General features: G+C 39.2%; 1 protein-coding gene across 2 annotated transcripts in view; it reads left to right on the top strand.

Annotated features, from left to right (window-relative positions):
- The window catches only part of THSD7B (thrombospondin type 1 domain containing 7B), a 549,934-nt gene that overhangs the window by 341,617 nt on the left and 187,318 nt on the right, over positions 1-20,999 (top strand). For both annotated transcript variants that reach the window (XM_030018353.2, XM_030018354.2), the window contains 3 exons: positions 7,048-7,217; positions 18,811-18,966; positions 20,647-20,844. In XM_030018353.2, the coding sequence (XP_029874213.1) occupies positions 7,048-7,217; positions 18,811-18,966; positions 20,647-20,844 (524 nt within the window). The remainder of the gene's footprint in view (positions 1-7,047; positions 7,218-18,810; positions 18,967-20,646; positions 20,845-20,999) is intronic.

A 20,999-nucleotide genomic window follows, 5' to 3' on the forward strand; every position in this document is an offset into this window, starting at 1 on the left:
TATACAGAAATACATTTAAATTACACCCACTACAGTTTATATTTTCATATTTTAAAAATTGAGAGCAGATACTCTTGTTCTCTGAAGGGGCTTTCATAGTGATGACTGTTTCGGAGAATTTCCTCAGCTGCACAGAGACTGGGCACATCTCCATGGCTATGTTTTTATTGGCTTTAAAATTGTAATTTTTGGATAAGATTTAATGATTCCCCTTCATCTCCCCATAAAAAGATCCCAGTCCTCCTTGAGGAAAATGGGAACTGATCAGAGGTAATAGCTTGGACTTTACTCAGCTTCTCTCTGGGTACTTCCTGAAATGGGAAACTTTGCAGTCCCTGTGTGCTTGCTTGGTTTATGGCAATCTTTGTTCTGGCACAAGGTGAGGATTTCGCCTGTCTGATCTGCAAGTCCATGGTGTATGCTTGGTCAGGCTAGCATAGGGGGTTGCTAGTTTGCTTTGCAAAGAAAATAAAATATTGCTTAATTTTTCATGTGACATGTTCTGAGATTGAGTGTAAAATGCTTCAAGATTGATAAAATTTTATATCCATGCAGACAAATCTCCCTGTCTGTGAATGAGTGTGTTTAATGTAAGGTCTATTTAGTGCTCAAGTCATGAGTTTCTGGGGCTTTGCCAGATACTGCCAGAACCTTTGATAAAGCCTTTGCAAGATACATTTCTTAGGAAGGCGTAACCTGTAAAAATGTCTCTATATCGTTGGGTTCATTCAAAATCAAATGCTGATCATTTTTATGCACCCTGCTAGCAGAAGAGAGGAAGTATAAAAAAAAAATATTCTATTGCTTGATTACATCCTATGAAAAGGCTCTTACAGAGTGATTTTTGCTCCTGCCCAAACGCACATCAATTTCAAAGACAATAGATTAACACATTGTCTCGATGATTTTGTATAGGAGCGTGGGTGCAGGTGACACCTGATTGGGGTACACTGACTGGTAGTTAATCAGGGAGTGAACAGACATGTGTCTGTCCCTAGTTTCTCACTTCCACTTTTTGACATTGCACTGTATTAAAGTGCAAATGATTTGTAGGGGCTTGGCGTAGAGCCAGGAGAGCCCAAAAGGTGCATAACACTGATAATTTTCTGGAGGTGCCAGTCTTGCTATAGAAGGAAACCTGTTGTTCTTTCAGTATGTCACTGCTATGCCCAGGTTTTCATGAGCCTAGGAACTCTTAAACCTTCCTCATCCTGCCATATCTGCACACCTTTCAGTTCTTCAGGCAACTCCTCCAGTGAAGTATCTGCGTGAGCTAGGATAAACTGCCTAATGAGCTAGCCCAGAAAAATAACATTAGACTTACAGGTTAATAAAGCCACTTAGCTAAAAATATTGGACACCCACCCCCCCCCCCCCCCAAACCCCTGGTATTTAGTTAATCGTTATTTCTAGGATGTAATATCTCAAAATGCAGGTGGTAGGCTCTGACTGTCTCACACTATGCAGTGTTGAGGAGAATTTTACAGGGGCCTGCTTAGCAGACTTTGATTTGGCCATTCAATACTGCAGAAACAAGCAGGAATAAAAAGCTATAATGTTGCAGTGTGTGCTGTGGGTCTACCAGACGTAAGGCTGGGGGGGCAGAATTTTGTATGAACGAACAGAAGTCAAACATTTTTAAGTATGTTATTTAAGTGTCAGCAGCTGGTGAAGGACGTTATCGGTCCATGTTACAGTTTACGGCCTGGTGATTTGGTGTTGGCCTTTGGGAATTGGTGACTGAGATACTGGAAATACTTCAGATTGGAAAGCAGTAGCTTTCAGCCGTAGAGGGATGTAGTATTAAGAAGTCTTTGATGCTCCTATTCTCCTTATTTGAGCATATTCTCTTTGCAGTGTAATACCTAGAAAGATTATGCTTTTTTTCCTCTTAAATATATGCCACCTCATCTGTGGCTTTGCTGAGGCTTACCAAACAGTTATCTTTTCTTTCTTCCCCTTAAAAGAGGATGATGAATTTAAGGAGATTCAGCAGCAGAAAGAAAAGGCGCTCTCCTTCGTCTGGTCTCAACATAAACCGTTCATTCTTTCTTTCTGGCTTGTGTTTGCCTAATCAGATTAGTCTTAAAATCTTTTAAGATGAGAGTCCTATTTACTTTCCCAGTTCCTGGAAATCTGCTCTTTGCTATTTTTTGGTTGAGTTTAAGACAAGTAGCCTTTCCTTTAGCTTTATTCTTTGGCATTCTTTCCAAAGCATGCTCCAGGCACAGCAAAGAAAATGGGTGAGGACATAGACCAGAAAGAGAGCAAGTCTCTGAGCAGAAGCAAGGGGATTCTCTAGAGTCTGTTTTTTAATGCAGGGACAGAGAACACCCCGTGACTGAATGAAGGTACACATTCCGGACTATATCCAGTAACACAGAAAAGCAGCAGCTCAAGAAGTAGCACTTGCAGAGTTGTACTCAGCAGGGGGAGATAGGTGAAGTTATATTCCAGCCTCCTAAAAGGATCCAAAGGGGAAAAAATACCTTCAGTTTCAGAACTGCTCTGTTAACTATTACCTCTATGTCCATGGCAAGGCTACAAGTTAAAGGTCCCATTGCAGGTACATAGCAATTAGTGTAAATTTGCTGTTAAATGGGAAGGACTTTTAATTTTATGGCTGAAGTCTGCAATAACTTCTTTAATCAATAGTTTAAATGCAAGAAAATAAAACACTTTAACTGCATGTAGGACTCCAGAGCTTTGTGCTTTGTTTTACTTTTGGTTGTTTGTTCTGAAGGGATTAGATTAAGTGTTTAAAAAGCTTAAATACATAGGAGGTGATTCTGCTTTCTTTTATTGTGATATAAATTTGGGATAGCTCAATTAAAGTCAATGGTTATATACAGGTATAAAACTTGTGTAAGTACTAAGAGCATAAGTCCTATAGACTAAAGAGACCAAGAGGTTACTATAAATCGGAAAGATACTGAGCACTTGTTTGTTGCATAACTGTCACTGAGTCATCAGTTTTAAAACAATGTATTATATCATTTTTATCCTTGATGTGTAGCTTTCGTGTTCACTGGGAATAGACAGATTTTCCAGAATTATGATTATGTCTTTAAATCTTTCATTTTGGTTGTGGTTGCTATGTTACGAGACAGGGATTTAGAAAAAAACTCTCTTTGCTTTGTTGGAAATTCAAAGCTTTTCAGAAGTTAAATGATGGAAAATGGGGAGGTTTTAAGACCTGATTTTTTCAAAAGGCTTGAGGTTACTGCTGAGATACAGGTGTGATGGTATCACTTTGTAAATGAGGCCCATTATGTACCCCAATTAAAGATAAGGCATTAGTGTGAAGTAGGAGAGGTTTGAAAGGAAAGGCAGTGAACCGTGCTAGTAGGCTGCTGGAGTTACACTTTGGGAGTTGTAGCAACACTACTCTTCAGCCCTTTGACCTTCACTGGTCTTGGGCGCACAGCAATGAGTTCCATTAAGCTGGGCAGCTTTGTTGCCTCCCCTCGGATCAGGAACCATCTGTGGTGAAGCTTTGGTTCTCTAGCTGCATGCTGGACACTTCTGCGGCTGCAGTTGGGTGTCACAGTGCAAGAGCACGCTTTGCCTTGATCATAACAGAAACCTGCCGGACCAGCTCTTCTGCATCCTCAACTGACTGTTTAGCAGGGAAATTCAGAGCACGGCTTGTGATGTGAAAAGCTGTTCAGCTTTATCAGCCAGGTTCCCTCCTACATACCTCAAGAACACACACTATTGTTTCTAAACTAGCAGTCTTTCTTGCCCGTTTCCTTAAGCAGGCTGATATAACTGTGGATTCTGGAGGTCCCCATTTGGGACATTATCTAGCTAGGGTCTGTCAATCTTTGAAGTAGAAGATTGTAACTTCTATAACTCTTCCTGTAACTCAAACAGGATTGTCAAAACTGGAACAAGCCTATTGGGAAGGCAAAGGGAAGGGCTGAGATTTTTTTAGCTATAATAAGAGGTCTGCAGATAAATATGGGTCACAGCTAGGACTGCAACTATACTGAGTTTGCATCAGTCTAACTAGGTATTGGTACGAGTTAAAATGAGATGTTAAATCTACTGATGTTTGAAATTGTCGTCACCGCCGGGTTTTGGCATAAGGATCACAAGAGTACACTAGACCAACTTTGATCCTAATGTATAATGTCCCTTCCACTTCCTGAGTTATCACGCTCTTCACCCTTTGGGGACGGTGAACGGGGTGGCTGGATGGTATTGGCCTCTTAGCTTAACGATGGTACAGCGCGTTTCTGGTACGGTCTCCTCTAACAACAGAATGTCCACAGTGGCATTGGTGGCTTTGGTCATCTTTGTTCAGCTAGAGAAATTAGTCACGTGGTAAAACCACTGTGGATATTGCTAATAATTTGCAAGTACTTGCTTGAGGTTGCCAAAGTTACAAAAACCCCCAAGTATTTGCCAGCCAGTATTCTTGTTTTTTTGCTAATGGCTGTTAACAAGCTTCTGATTAAATATAAATAGAAATTAAGCAGTCACTTTCTCTTCATTAAGTAGTTTTAATTCTCATTGTCTTTAGTGTAGTCCGTAGATGGGCAAACTAATACCAAGTATTGGCCATAATGCTTAAAGCCCTGCAAAGAGTCTGCCACAAAGCTGTCTCAGATCGCTGCGTCTGTCTGGAAAGGTCTTGCATTAGGTTTCCAGCTCAGTGGGATAGCAATCCCTTGGATACGTTTCTGGTGTAGTGGGCTTGTTAATGGCCGTGAAAATGTGTACCTTTTAAACAACTAATGCTTGGGGGTCAGGATTTGTTACCGGAAAGCTCTGGACAGCTGAGGATATGTCCAGCTGGGAAAAAGCAAGATGGGCTGATGGGGCTGAGGCTTTAAGCTGCTCACAGCAGAGCAGGTGCTGGCTGGAGCACCTGATGGCTGTTCATTAAAGACTGCTCTGTGCTGTAGCACAGTATCCAGTTACTCTGTGAAAATATCTAAAGGGATCTTTTTTTTTTTTCAGATTCAGGGGCTGATGAAGTTTAATTATCTCTGAGCTCAGATTTAGTTATTTTGCATAATTTTAATCACTGATGGCCTAATTTTCATAGGTGTTAACTCCCACAGCTCACGCTGAATAGGAGAAGCAGGTGCTCACACCTCTGGAAATGAGTCTTTAGGATCCCGAGTTCACAGCTGACTACCTAAGCCGGATACTGATAATCAGTTTTTCTTTAGTCAATTATTGTTTTAAGTAATACTTCCCTAAAACAACTATTTCCATGGCTGCGGAAAGATGCATGTGTTCTATATTTAAGCTTCTAGTTTTGAAAGTGTAGATCTGAAGAGCACAATGTCCTTAAGTGGTGTGGAGGAGGAATCCTCTTCACCCGGTGTTTGATGAAGAGCACTTTTCATTGCCTTTATGATAAGAGGAAGGTTGCTTTTAACACTGCAGGCCCAAGAAATGTGATTAGGAACTCCCAGAAGGAACTACTAGAAGAAAAAAATTCATGGCTGTGCTTTATATGTTGTGGGACTTCACGTGTTTCATTCTTGTCATGTGAAAAGTGTATTCTTCATTGTTTTCCCTGTTGGTGAGTATATCCAAATTTGCACATGATACTGTATACTATTTAAGAAAGCATGACAGCTCATCTGAAAAGTACCTGTAAATTAAAAGTAATTGGCAATATTCACAAACATCTTCCATGAGTATGTTAAAAAATTCCTAAGTGCATTGTGGCTAGAAATCATTGTTATGCCCATATTTACAACATAAGAAGTTAAGAGAACACTGATGTGTGCTCCGGCAAACTAATGTTTGTATTTTTCGTGTAATTTTGGGATGCATGTTTCCTTGCCATAGCTGTAGTCAGGAACAGATTCTCGCTATGGAGAATACACAGAATTACAACATGGAAGGCTTTTTCTGCAGAGGCACCCCATTGTGCTTGAGCTTATGGTGATCAGTCAGGAGGTTAACAAACATACATAGTTTTAACGACTGTGGATCTGCTGTAAGAGGAGAGAGTGTTTGTCTTGAGAATAAAAGAAGGAAATTATTTTACATAGTCTACATTACACAAGACCCAAAGATTGTATGGAAAAAGTAAACTATGAAATTTAGAGGAGCAAAGGAATAAAGCAGCAGAAGTGTGAACAGATTGGTTATAAAAACAATATTGCCTAAGATTTGTGTTCATGAAGCTAGGAAAGACTTTGGGCTCTTATTTACTCTGCTGATACTGTGGACTGTGAATCAAAATGAATTATGCCTGTGAAAACTGTTGTATTAGAAATATGCTCTACATTTTCAGATATGATGCGGAAATAACTTTTGCTTTCCACTGATTCACAATATTGTTTTCCCTATAGTTTTAAGAAGTTCTTCCTGGCATTTAGGCTGGTACATACCAATGATAATTGTACAGCATTCATGTATCTGTGCCCAAGAACGTTATCCTACCTTGAAAACCATTAATGCTCTTTAGGTGTGAATGGAATATGGAATGAAACTATTTTTATCTAGAGCTTGCTGTGTATCACAACTTCTGGAAACTGAAATGAGAGAACTGAGTTACTTTAGCCAATCCCTTAAAGAAATTGGTAGTACCCTAGGCGTTTATAAAGCTGTCACCTGTAGAAAAGCCGCCCGGTGCTTAGAGCTCCATTGATGTATGTAGGGTTTTAGCTATTAAGTGCATTTCAGAGTGAGGTGTTCAGCTCTTGGCAGGGAGGGGTGGTTTAGTGGTTTGAGCCACATGTTTGAAAACTAGTTTTCGCACTTAATCGAACCTCTTAATCTTCGTTCCTTCTTTGCAGCCTGCTCAAAGGTGTTGTCAGGATGATTTAGTGTTTCAGAATGCTTTGGAGATTAGTCCTATGTGAAAAGTTTTACACAAGTACTCCAGACAAATAGCAAATACTTAACCTTTGTAAATTTAACATTCAAAATGTTTCAAAACGTTCCCTGTTTTGGACAGGGAAGTGCTGCTATAAAGATTAAACCGAGTGTATTTTGCCATCTAATAAAGTACCACTCCCTCACCCATAGCCTTTCAAAACCTGTTGTTTTACTTGCTCTCTTTTATTTCCACAGGTTTGCCTGGAGGACTTCTGAATGGAAAGCTTGCCAAGTGTCTCTCCTTCTTGACCAGGAGGACCCTCGCCAGCACAAGCATGTAGGCCTTTGTGGAGGTGGCATACAAACCCGGGAGGTCTACTGTGTCCAAATCACCGTGGAACTTGGGATGCACCGACTGAAGGAAGGTACGTGTGTAGGGTTGTTGTGAAATGTCTGGCCCAAGTAGATCAGAGTAAGAGAAACAGGGGGAAGAAAAAAGGTAGGTAACGTGCAATCATTAATAGGCTTTGGCTAGCTGATGCCCTCGTATCCATACTTCCATAGGGAGGTGTTACTCAGCACCCGAGGGCGCAGGAGGGCATGGTCCTCAGGGTCCTGAGGAAATGCCAGGAGCCACAGCCTTCTGGGGTGAATTGCTGCCAGTTCTGTAGGTTACTTGTGTGGGAGGGTTTCAAAGAATGAAGGAGCTAAATCTTGCTTGGGGTTGAGTTTTCTTCCTCTCTCGTATATCAGGTGGCCCAGCCCCTTGGTAGCTGAATACATTTATCTGTGGTTTAGAGTATAAAAAAAGATGTCACTCTCCATTGTGGATATGGCTTTAGCCTCTGCTTCAGATTGATGCACAATCTTTCTTGTGATTTGAAGGGGAAAGCAAAAATAATATTGTCACAACTTCTGAGCAGACAGACGGTTTTTGGACTCTGGAAGTGAGTTATATTTCTTTTAGAGGAATAATGAGTATATACAGATGCGTGATGAATAATTCATATTAGGCTGTATTATTTACTCTAGGTAGTGCTCTTGCAGAATATGGTTTTGAGCAGAGATGTAAGATAATAAGAACACAGTACCATATCTTAGATTTATTTACTTACAAAGGCAAAGCAAATGTTTCCTGGATGCCCAGTGTGTCCTAGCATCCCACACAGACTCTGAGATTATAGAAAACCAGACCTGTTTTAATCTCTACTCAGTCCATGCATAGTTGCTGCTTCACCTCTCCCAAACATCTGGCATGACCTTGCTCTCTCAACACAACCCCACCTCTGTTGTTCTGCACAAGTGTGCGATGCACATGACTTTTAAATTAAGAAAAGTGCTGTTGATGAGAGGTGTGTAACATTTCTTGACTGTCTTCATCCTTCTGACCGCTTCTGTGGTCCATGCAGCCACTGTACGGCAAGCTGGTGAGCAGCAACCTTTAACTGACTTCATTCACACTTCCTTATTCTTTTTCAGTGTTGTGAATTACTCAAGAAGATTAGAGGAGTCCATCTGAAACACTTACACCAACATAATTCGTAACAGAATTGGTGCTATATATCCAGTGTGTGATCACCTGCAGTTTTTTCCCTTGTTCAAAGTTCAGTTCAACTTAAAAATTGCAAGGCCTCCCCTCAACAAAAAGGAAACACTCGCATACCTCTTCCTTGTTTTTACAGTTCTAACCCTTTCTTTAAAAAAGAAAAAAAAAATCACATAGGCTACTAAAAAAACCAAATGTGCAGAGCAATTGTACAGGGTATGAATTACTACCTCAGTTTCAAGGCAGTGGTGCAGATTTTCAGTAGTCCTTAGAAAGTGAGAACCCCATCTACTGTCAACATAATCGCATGCAAATAGAAAGAAGGAAAGCCTTCCCTATTATCCCTCCCTATCCAGTAATAGTCAGTGTATCTCATTTACTAGCTGATCAATTTTTGTTCTTTGAATAAATAAGGAATGACATCTTTTCTGGCCTCTTTTCTGGCAATCTGAACTGATAGAATACTTTTATTCATCACTAGGGCATCTCATATTTTATTGTACCATTTTTTCAGTGATGGGGGAGAAGATGAGGAAGTTAATCCTTCTATGTATAAGCAAATACAGATTCTAATTGCTACTATCAGAAGTACAGTAATTTTTCTTTCTTCACCTCTTGAGTGTCCTTAAAGGGATCATTCAGGAATCAAACAAGCGAGTCTAATAGGATATTACCATCCATCACAGTTGTTATTCTTCTGGTTACTTCCAATGAGAATTTGGACCTAGGCCCAATAACATATGTGAAAGAAGATTTTTGTCCTGTGGTCTCTCCAGCAGCATTCTCGGATAAAATATGTTGAATCCTAGTTGGAGACAGGTACCATCTGTGATATATTTATACATATTGCTCAAAGCTCTTTTATCCCCCAAGGATATCTCTCCCATTTTTCATTTGCTTAGTCTTCCCATCTATTTCTTCTTTTATTAAAATGTGTATATTTAGAAAGGGAGTCCCTGTTTTCTTGAGTCCCTACATATCAGTTATTCAGAAGGTTAAGGCTGCTGAAATCTTTCTATATTTTGATTATAAAATTCCAACTTGAACATAGTGGAAATGGAAAACTTTCACTCAGGTATTACTTTCAGAAATGGATTGATAAGATTTCGTATCTTTCTCTGCCAAGAGGTGACCTAACTAAGAAATCCCTATCTTGATCTAAGTGAAGTTATATATTTTTCAGGCCTTAAGGAGGAAGTCCATACTTTTAACATCGGTGATGAGTATTTGGAGGCAGAAGGTCTTCCAATCTTTGAAGTCCTTTGTAATGTTCTTGCATTCTGAGACTCCTATATCTAGACGAAGCTGGCAGGGAACCCTTGGTAAATGTGTAAAGTGTTGTGTCATTCAGATATCTGTATTTGTGTGTATGTAGGTAAGCCAATGTATAGGCACCTGTGTTAAGAGACTGCGCTGTTTTTAACGTTAGCTATTCTCTCTGAGGAATCTACATCTCTACTCAGTTGTGAGACTTTTGTTAATTTACACTGAACTTCAACATAATTAACTTTAAACAGATCCTTGTGTTTTTTCTTTAAGCATCTCATTGAATTTTAACACATTTAAATTTATAATGCTTAATTTTCACAGAGAGGTGGTCATCTAATACTTCAAGTTTATCATTATTGTTTTGATAACCAGAGGTGGAAGCACTAAATCTACGTGTTTGAAATGATGTTGCTTTTAAGGAGGAGACAAATTCTGCACAAAAAGTAGCATAGAATATACAAGTGAGCTACCTATGGTACAGCTCCAATGTGCCCTTTCTGCCCTTCATCTCTGGATACTCCCTGATCCCTGTTCCTGGATGTCCCGTGTCTGGAGCAAACTGTAGAGGTGGTGGTGCTTACCCTTCTTTGTACCTCTTTTTTAATGTATATCTGTTCACTCGTATGGAAGCTCTTTTAAATAAAGCAGAAATGCAGATCCTCAACTTATTTTCACGGTCAGACACTGCAAACGTGGCACACATATATTTTCTTCTCTTTTGTAAGTGGGCTTTTCTGGATTGAGATAAGATTTTTGTGGCTGTTGATTTTATAAAATGTTATCTGAAATGTGTTTTCCAACAATAAAATTTAATTAATCTGGGTGAACATCACTAACTAACAAGCCCCAGTGTACCAAAAAAAAGGCATTTGGTAAAAGTATGGAAGAATATTATGCAATGATCAGTTTATGAAAAGTCTCTCCTTGTTTGCCAATACAGCTCTCCTCTCACTCACAATAAATAAGTCCAATAATATGGGAGTTAAAATTCCTCTTAGAGTCTGGGGATGGTGTCTGTGTTTATGTTCAAACAGTTAATAAACTTATGAGGTGCTTACATTTAATAATCTTCCTCAGGACTTTTTTACCTTCTTTCCTGAAGGCCAGGGTGTATCCTTCTGTTTTCTAATTAAATCTTGCTTTTTGGATTTATCTAGAGACTATAGCTCTTTATCAATAGTCTGGGGATGGCATCCCTTATAAAAGTCTCCGGAAGCATTTCCTCTCTTCTCCGAACTAATTACCTCCTATCCCTAGTGACTGGGATTCCTGTTCTCTCCATATTTTCTGTAACTTTCTAACTAGAGATCTGCCTACCCTGTCATTCTTTCATAAAATTTGAGCCTTACATATCTTGACGTTTTTTCTTTTTTACTTGTTTGAATGGGATCCGATTTACCTCTCACTCTCAGAATTTTCTTATAATGTTTTTTGGAGCCTGTCTGCTTAAGTTTTAATTATAGGACTGAAAAGACCTTTGTGAAATGCTGGTTTTCCTCGAATCTTCTTTATTGTTTACCCAGCATAGTAAACTTGGCTAATAAAATGTATCTCTTATTACCATCTCACCAGCAAATCATTGCAGTTTTGTATCTTCTTAATTTCTGTTATTTTTCCACCTGAAAATCCACATTAAGTTCTCATACCTGTACAAGTTTCTAAGGTTTTGTTTACAATTTTTTTTTGCTTAATGAGTGTCTCTGTCATATTTATCTCCATATATTTATTTTTATTTGATCTTGGATTTCAATAGCAGGTGTGTGAGGTAGTTGTGCCTTCATTACTCTGAGGTATCTTCTAGTGCTACCCTGCAAAACTATTTCTTACAGAAGTCTTTATTACTTTTATACCCCTCTTTCCTTTGAGAGATATTCAACCCTCACCTGTTAGTAAACATGATTTCTTGACTTGATTATTCCACTGTCGTTCACCAGCCTATACCCATTTTTGCTTTATTTTTGGGACGCAGTTCCACCTGGTTCATCTTACATCAGATTTTTTTTATAAACTTGCGAGTCACCAGCTGTAGCAGCAAAACCTCCTTTAGTCTGTTTACAATTCAGGACTTTGTAAATACTCAAGTACTTTTTCAGGTCTAATGGTTACTTTCTGATCCATCCCTATGTGTATTCCCTTATGTATTTTTGTCTTACAAGCCACTTCACTGACAGAATCCCCAAATGGTCTGAAAGTGAAAGTGTTCCCCTGCACTTTCATCTAAGTCCTACTTATACAAGTCTCAAAATGATAATTTTATGGCCTTTAGCCTTTCTTGTTTTCCACAAAATATTGAGCTTTCCCCCTACTTCTGAGAGACAAAAATGTCTAATCCTTTCTTATCTGATGAGTGAACTTTTCAGACTATTCTTATTTCCCATATGGGAGATGTTTTGGCACTGTATTTTATTTTCCAGAAATTAGTGCCTCTTTGGAGTTGCACAGAGATGAATTTGAGGACTCCTTTCATTCTTATCTTCTATTAGTCTATATTTATTCTCATCCCTTTCTTTTTGCCCTTTTGTCTTTTTTAGCTCTAAAATATGTGGGTTTGCTCCCTTTGCTCTGTACGCTCTGTTTCCTAATGAGGGTGCCACATTTTTTTCCCTGCAAGTTCTTTGTTCTGCTCTGAATCATGATCTTCCAGTGCGTGTCTTCTGGGGGATTAGTGTTTCAAATTGGTACGTGGCATCTGTTCAATAAACTATGGAAGTAGTTTCAGGAAAAGAAAAATACCAATGAAGAGTCTTAGTCGACTGTGCCACCATCCCCTTGGGTGCTAGCTGTGTTGTGAGCCACCAGGTCCAACTCTTCAGAAACAGTAAGTTGGTTGTGCAGGTTGTTGTCATTTATGACTGTTACCATCCTGCATATTTATTGGGAAAAGATAGCATTGATGGAGATAAGCTGCCTGCAGGAGTTGGCATGGGATATGCAGTGTTGGAATGAATATGAACCGTGTGGAATATGAGCCCTACATTAAATGCAAGCTGTTTTTTTTTCAAATTTATGCTGGTGAAGCTGCAGGAATGAGAAGATTGATTTACTCTACGGAAATTAGAATTTAGGGACTTCGATGTTTAAATCCTGTTGTCCTTGTCTGGTTTATGAAATTGAAAACGAACAGGTTAGAATGTATTAGTAATGAGAAAACTTGACTAGGACCATAGTGGGGAGAGAACTGATGGTCAGCAGTGGTGTGAAAAAAAAGCTTTGTTCGACTGGCTTGTGGTACAGCAACAGGAGCATCCAGCCTGGGGCTTAGTTGACCTGAATCACAGACACCATGCTCTCAGGTGGAAGAAGCCCCCCCCAAGGATCCCTCTCATCCCACACTGGTTATTTATCATTGGGATGACTGAACTGGCTTGAAAAGATGAGAAATACACCTCTGAAGTGTGAAATATATTCAGGCAAGTCTGCATCAGATTTATATTGCTGGGATGCCGAATTATTGATCTGTAAGCTCACCAAATGCTGAGCAGAATTTATGAGATACAACTCACATAATGGAAAAATAAATATGTAACAGCTGGCTTCTTTGGGGGAAACCCTTTAGAAGCAAGAGAGGAAATGATTTTATTCAGATCGTTGCGGTGCTTGACAGTAGTGTTTAAATGTGTATTTCAAAAATTTTAGTTTGAATCCATTAGGGAGAAAAACATTTTCCCTAATGTCTTTTAGAGGTGTAATATTTTCAGTTCTTTCATGTCTAGAAACTAATTAAAGTAAAATGAAGAGAATAATGTATAAAAAGACTTTGACAGTGGAAGAAGTGCGCCTTCTAAAAGGTGCCTTATAAAGAATATGCCTTTTTTTGTCAACAGGCTATTTGATATGACCATGAAATATTTATCCCTTTACAAATACTTTTATTTCTATAGCTGGCTTTGGTATGCAGCAAATAATATGCTGCCCAGTCAGTTCACATGAGATACTACATTTTAGTTTAGGGTTTTATCTTTGAAAGCTAAGATTTTAATTGCATTTGTGTTTCTGTCATTATTTCCTGCCACTGGAACTGGATTAATTTTATTCAAAACAGCGACGGTTTGTTCTGAGTAATTTTGTCCCGTTGTTGTTACGAGGGCGGGGAGCTGCATTGTGTTCAAACAATAATGTTGAGTCAGATGAAAAAATAAAAGGATTTGTATGTACGAGGCTACACCACAAAGTGGGACACTGGGGAGAGATAACAAAGCCAGTGGTAGCTGGGCTGGTCCTGGAACAGGAGACATTCGAGATAAGTCAAGCTTGTGAACGTGGGCCAGCTCCGCGTGAAGCAGCCCTGCTGCTTTCAGCATCCGAGCCGGCACGGCCGTGCCGTGAGTAGACTAGCTTAGCGTGTCACCAGCTTAGCTTCGGGCTACCTGTACCGTGTCCCAGTATCATAGACACATCCACAGAGGTGCTTTTCTTGTGGTACCAGGACTCCTGCAGGGATGTGGCATTCACGGAACAGATTTCTGCTCCTTGGTGCTCCTACCTGCTCCTACTAAACTTAGCAATGGGCAAAGTTCACACTCTTACGAGGCTTTCGTGAAGTATATCCTCACCTTTGGGCTTTCTTCCCTGTTTTTCTTGTGGCTTCTTTCACCCTCTCTGGTGGTCTGTCCCAGTGATTTCCAGCATCTTGTGGCCTTTTCTGGATAACAGCCAACATGGCTCAAATGTCCTGGAGAATCCCTTTTTCTTTCCCTGTTGCCTCTGCTGTTTTTTCTGGACACTCTTAATGGCTTGTCACCCCTGGTCTGCTCAGTTGTATGACTGTGGGTGGGAAGCCCCATGCTCACTCTGAATTTTTGCCAGTTCTGTCGATAATCTCTACAAATTCTGCTGTAGTAAAACAACACAATATCCCAGTTGGGATCAGGATCGCGTTGTACAGCAGAGAATATGGACACAGGGAAACTTTTATTCCATGCAGTGCTAATAGTGTGTGTCACTTTAATAAAATTGCGAGGATCTTTATTGTTCTGAAATACATTAAACCGTTGTTGCTCTTGGCAATCTGCTATTAACCCTCTTTCATGCTGTGATTAGCCTTCTATTCATACATTGTTTCTTGTCTGTTAAATAGATTTTAATTGAAAATAGGACTTCAACTTGGTGCCTTGTGGCTTCAAAACTAATTGATTCTTCTTAAAAGCATAAAGGAACCCTTTCCATCAGGCATGGGGTGCATTAGGCTTTTTAATGGAAGGATGCACTGGACTAGGGTTGGCGCCGTTTCTAGGCTAGTTAAATTACATTCACTACTTCTCCTTTGTCTAATCTTTTGGTTTTGCTATAAAAGCAAGTCTTTCAGGTTAGAGAAATTACTTACAAATGTTGTGCTGGTTTATCCCTATTATGTTATACACATGTAGGTGTTTTTATAACACAACTTATTCCTTTGTGATTTTCTCAAGTAATTTCCCTTCGTATTGATCCAGGTGTCTTTGGTTTATAAGTCCTGGCAAAGGCAGTAAAGAACTTTCACAAAGATATGCCATCCCTTTCTTGTACCCTGGCAATCATTAATTTGTCTTAGTTTTGCCAAAAGATATGGTAAACATCTGGATTTATTGCCTAGAGAATTGAATATTAGCTAAAATATGGCTGCACCAGTATATGAGACAGTCCTGATATTCTTTGTGTGTATACCAGATATGTTAGTGATATTTAGAAATGTCTCATTTAGGTGTTAATATCAGAAATACTTGTTTTTTTCATTGTAAAAGGGAAATGAAGTTAAGCTCCAGGAAAAAAAGTGTTATTTAACTCCTGAGGAGTTGAAAAACTAAATTTGAAAGGAATCCCTGCAACCAAAATCCCTTCCTATACATTTCTCCCTCTGTCTGGTCATCATTGTTGCTTTTTAACATAGTGTTGGTATGTATGCCTGCAAGTATGTGTCCATATGACTATTATTCACAGATTATTTATTTATTGGCTTAAAATTACATTATGGAAATAATCATATCAGAGCTGATTTCCTCTTCCACTCTTCCTCCAGATCACTACCTCAGTAAAAATATATAGGGAAACAAGATACTTTAGAACCCAATTTATTATCTCCTGCTGGTAGCAATAACCTGAAAATAACAGCAAATAGTAAAATTCAAACTTGAGGCAGACACTGGTGCTGGAAACAGCTGTAGTCACATTTATGAAGGATAGATTCAATATAACAGCTATAGAAATGTGCAATGTTTCAGAGGCTCCCAGATTAGTACTTGATTGCTTTTTCGAGTTTGTTCCATAGATTGGGAAGAACACAGGATTTTAAAAGGTACGAACAAGCGTAATAAATAAGCTGCTACTTGAATCAGAGGTACTGCCTCCCCCCTCACTCTTCTCTTCCCTGGCTTCTGCCTTTCCCCTTCCCCCCGCAAAATGGCTAGTTTTTTTTTCCAAGGAAGATTATTACACAAAATGCACTTTTTCTATATGAAAGTAGGAAAATGCCATTACAGAGCCAATTACTGAGCAAAATCAGAAGGCTGTCCGGTACATAAAGACAGTCCTAGCAGCTGTGTTCATTTATCATAGGCATAATGTGAGTTTTTTTGTCTGAACAGGGCATCCCAGCCAGGCTATCTGTGCCTTTTTGGAGGCTGCAGTGTGTGAGAATTTTGACGTTTAAAAGGTTCACATTAAAAACCCATCTTACAGTTCATTAAAAAAAAAAAAAAAAAAAAAGGTTATTTATTAGGCTATGAAAGAATAGCGGTAGAAAATCACATCAAGCTTTTAAATAAAACTGATGGAAATCAGAGTTGTCAATCAAATGGCTGAAGAAGGGATGAAACTCTTATAGAGACTCTGGCTATCACGATATTGTGGCTCTTTATACCTGCCTGGTTTTGGAAAAGGATGTGTTGTATACGCATTTATTAAGGCAGCTTGTTTCTTTTTGTTCTTGTCTTATTCTTGAAGACTTTCACTGGAGAATTGTAGTCAGTGTAGGGTGAGCATAAACTGGCACAGACCTAGAATATGTTTGGATATTTGATTAGAATAGTCTTTGTATTTTCTGATTTACATTTTACAGAATATATAGAATTACTTAAGGAAGTGAGTAAATAAGCAGTCTTATTCCATGACAAGTAGGATGTTGGTCCTGGGAAAAGAGCTCCCAGTGCTAGAATTAAATAGGGCATCAGCCCGAGGGAGGAAGAGGAGCAGGAAGGTGGTTGACAGGGAGAGGAAGGCAGGGGTTTCCTCCAGAATAGGAAGGAGTCTTACATGTGTCTGGGATGGCTGGTAGGCTCAGCCTACAAACAAAACCCTGCCCCTTTAACTTTTTATAATCATTTTTTCTTGTTTTTCTTTTATCCAAAATCAGTTTAAAATACCCTTGTCACCACTAGTTGTAGCTGGTTAGTTTTCAAGGCAGGAGAACCAACCTGCTTTATCTAGTGGCTCCCACATTTAAATAGTTAAATTGCAATATAGAAACAATCTGAAAATCAGTGAGGAGGGAAGAGCCATTGCTAACAGTGATGCCTTGAGTTAGAGCAGAGTAGGACTGGACTTTATTCCTTGGGTTGACCATCTGCAGTCAATTTTATTTCCTTTCATTTCTTCAAGTGAACTCTCAAAAAATGATACAGTTTTGCAAAGCTTGATGCTGAAAGGCAGGTTAAGCCATGCACGAGACTTCTTGGTAAAATAAATACCCTTATCCTTAAAACTCTAGTATTTACCTCATTCTGTCTGTCACTTCCCTTGCGAGGTCTCTAGAAAAGGTCTGTTTATTTTAGCATTCAGGTGAATTGGATTTATGCCACCTTGTTGTAATCTCTAAATGAACATGTCAAAGGCCTTACAGTGTCTCAGAAACCATTCAGAAAACCGTCTTTTTTACTAACATATCTTTCAGCTTAGAATTAAATCACATCTGTTGTTTAATCCTGGTATTCTGATGAGCTGGAATCATAAGCACTGATATTGGTATGAAGTCTCAGCTTCAGGATGTGCAAATCAGAATTTATTGGGATTCTGAGCACTGAAGTCTTGTGTTTTAATAAAAAAAAAGTTCTGTTTTTCTTCAAATGATTCATTTTAAAGAAAATGGTAAAATAGCAGAAAAAGAAAAGAATATTCTTATATTGGGCACATTTTTATAAAGTTTTTTTAGGTCAATTCCATGCATGGAAGCAAAGAAAAATAGACATTAAAAATAAAAATGAGGATAAAGCAAACTCAGTAGCTATAAAAATTAATGAAGTCTTGGTAATACCATGGCAGAGTAAACTCTAACAAGCCTTTGCCTTTTGAAAGACTGCTTTGATATTGATCTATCTAAAGAGACAGCCAAACTCAGCCCATAATGTAATTAAAATGCAATATCATATAATGACTCAGACGATAGATTTAAGAGTCTTTCCCCTTCTTTTCCTTCCTCCCTTTGCCCCAAATAAAGAGGCGAGAGAAGTTAATTGAAACTAGAAATCTCTTAGGATAAATGAAAATACAAAGGGAATCAGCTTTCCAAATTTATTGTCAGTATCAACAAAACTGGTACTTTGGCAGAGTTTGGGGTTGGCCCATCTCATAGATGAAGAGATTTGGAGATCTGTGCCTGCCTGGGTGCAGGCAATTCGAGTAAACATCTCACCTCCCAGGCAGGAAAGATGCTTTCTACATATGTCTGTGTAGAAGAAACTGAGAGCTCTGCTCAGCTTTATTGAAAGTAGATGAAGAAAATCCAGATGTCTGGATCCTGCATCTGTAATCTAGAGGTGGTGGTGCCCCTGAAGGGGATGGGTATGGGGAGATTCCCCGTGCTCAGGCTTTTGTCACGTGTCTCTGCCTGGCTCCCAGTTGCAGCGTGAGCTTTTGGGATTTCCTTCTTATACGTCTTTCTCTTCAGTACGGTGTGAAGAGGTCTTCTTGGCCAGAAATGTGGGGGATTAGATTCCAGTTTGTTGCTCCAGCGTTGGAGAAGATCAGCACTGAATTTAGTTTTAAAGCACCCATTTACCGTTAAGCATAGTCTTAATTGGCCTGCTGAGTATGGGTGATTTAGATAAAACTTTAAGTGCCTTGCTGAACACAGGATTAACTTTTTGCTCTGGGAGGTTAGACCCTAAAAAAAGCACTGGATTTTGGTGCATTCTGGAAAACTAAGGCCAGCAGTAAACTCCGGACTCTGTGCGTTGGTCAGGGCAAAGTTACAACCCTGCTTTTCTTTTTTCCTTTCTTTTTTTCCCTCTTAGTTACTAGACCAGTTAATGGGAAGCTATGCCTGGGTCCTGCTCCCTCCACCTCCCAGCTGTGTAACCTGCCATGCCCGTCCGAGTGCGTGGTGTCTGCCTGGTCGGTGTGGGGCCCCTGCCTTCACGAGAACTGCCAGGACCGCCGTGGAGGAAGAGGTAATGGGTGCTCTTATATATTGCTTTTGGAGCATTGGGGGATCTAAAGTGGGTAATGGAATATTATGATAAGATTGCAAAAGCAGTGGTGTCAAATTCTACGTTGGGAGCTTAATGTATTTTTTTAAAAATTAATCTAACATAGGATGAAGCACTTAGATGTGCGTACAGGAGTGGAATATGACCTTTAAAAGCTTTTTGCAGTTATTCTTGGGAGAAGAAAAAAAAAAAGATAAGATTTTAGCCTGATTCAGATCCTTTTATCCTGCACTGAAGTTGTAGAAAAGGGGGATTTCTTGGGATAGGAGCTGCAGACCTCGATAGTGGCACGCTGTCCCTCCGTGATCCCCGTCGGAAGTCCTGCTGCGTGCCTGGATTCGAGGGCAATGCTTGGGTGAGGTTAGAAGGCGTCAGGACTGAGGTGTATCCCACAGCCCTTCCGTCTTGGAGTTAGGCTGACCCGAGAGATTGTTCTCACTGTTCTGGGTTTGGTTTAAATTCCTGGAAGCAGAGGATGCAAATATAATTTAACCCCCCTGGATCTTAATTGACTAGCGTACATGTTTGTTGCTGCAACGCTGATATTCATTGCAGAGGCTTTCCTAAGACTCTAAGTTGAAAAGATGACTGTTGGAGTTCATGTCATTTGGAAATTACACTTTTCTGAAGACAGCATAAGTTTTTGAAGTGATTGGAGCTGGTCAGAGTTTTTCAAATTAAAAAAGAAATAATAAAAAATATATGGCTAAATAAAAGATTGGCAAAACCATTTAATTTTTAAATTGTTTTGTATGATTTCTTTTTGCTTATTTGAGAACGGTGGAAGTTTGGTCTGTTATATTCTCTGGAATGTTTAATTTTTCATTTTCTTTTCTGTTTCATGGCCAAGGCATTTCCATGTAGCCTCCACTAATGCTATATATTTGCCCCTTGTCTGAGACTGTTGTGGGAAAGACCACCATGTATTTTTTTCTGCCTTTCTTAGAATTCTGTGTCATTTACATAACAAAACATGCTGAAAGATGCTTGCGTATTAGTTCTGCATTTTATGTAGCAACATGACTTTTGGTTTTATTCAGAAGGAGGTAGATTATGTAATGAATTCTTTCATTATTTCTGTAACCTTTTTCTTCCACTTTACATTTGAATCTTCCAATTTAATAGGATGTCATTTCAAAGAGGTCTGATATGCATTATGTATCAGAAATCCTTACACCTTCATAAAGCAGAATACTAATTTCTTAGTAAACTGCTCTGCTGTATCTCAAAATAAGTCTTTTCATTAGTGGATTCCCAGGCAGAATATAGATGTCCTTTATATCTTCAATTCCTTAACTGTTTCTCTCTTTTTATTTTAATGTTGTTATTATATTAATATATGCATCAGTGGCAAATTCCTATATTTGGACATGTGTATTTCTATCTAATGTTGATGAAAGGGAAAAAGAAATGTGAAAAATGTGGGTTGTTAGAGTTCTTTACACACTATTAGATTTTGCTTGCCCGGACTGTGGGCACATACAGCGGAGTACCGTCTCAGTCAATTCAGTTTGTAAGTGGTGTGCTCGTTTGTCTTTATATCCTCCAATTCCAGATGCCCTATATAGTCCTCTTGCTATTAGATTATTGGTGTAAATATTTTTTGCTGTTGTCCAGTTAATTCAGTTTCTCTTTTTCCAGGCTTTAGAATGAGACAAAGGCAAGTGGTTGTGGATCCGGTAGGCACTCTGGCAGGTTGTCCGCATTTAATTGAATCTATTCCTTGTGAAGACCCGGTGTGTTACGAGTGGGTCATTTCAGAAGGAATATGCATGACCGAACGTGGAAAATGTGGACCTGGAAACCGCATGCTGAAAGCTGTATGCAAGAACAAGAAAGGTGCGTAACGGTATCATCTTAAAAGCCCCATGGTTTTTTGTGCCTCCTTCTAAAATGTCATTCTGCTGTAGAGCAATTGTGATTGTTTACAATAGCTCCTTACTGAATTTTTATGAAGCTTTCAGATTTTTGAGTTGACTCTGATGCTCACGAAA

Source organism: Aquila chrysaetos, chromosome 6, assembly GCF_900496995.4.
Source record: "Aquila chrysaetos chrysaetos chromosome 6, bAquChr1.4, whole genome shotgun sequence".
Taxonomy (NCBI): domain Eukaryota; kingdom Metazoa; phylum Chordata; class Aves; order Accipitriformes; family Accipitridae; genus Aquila; species Aquila chrysaetos.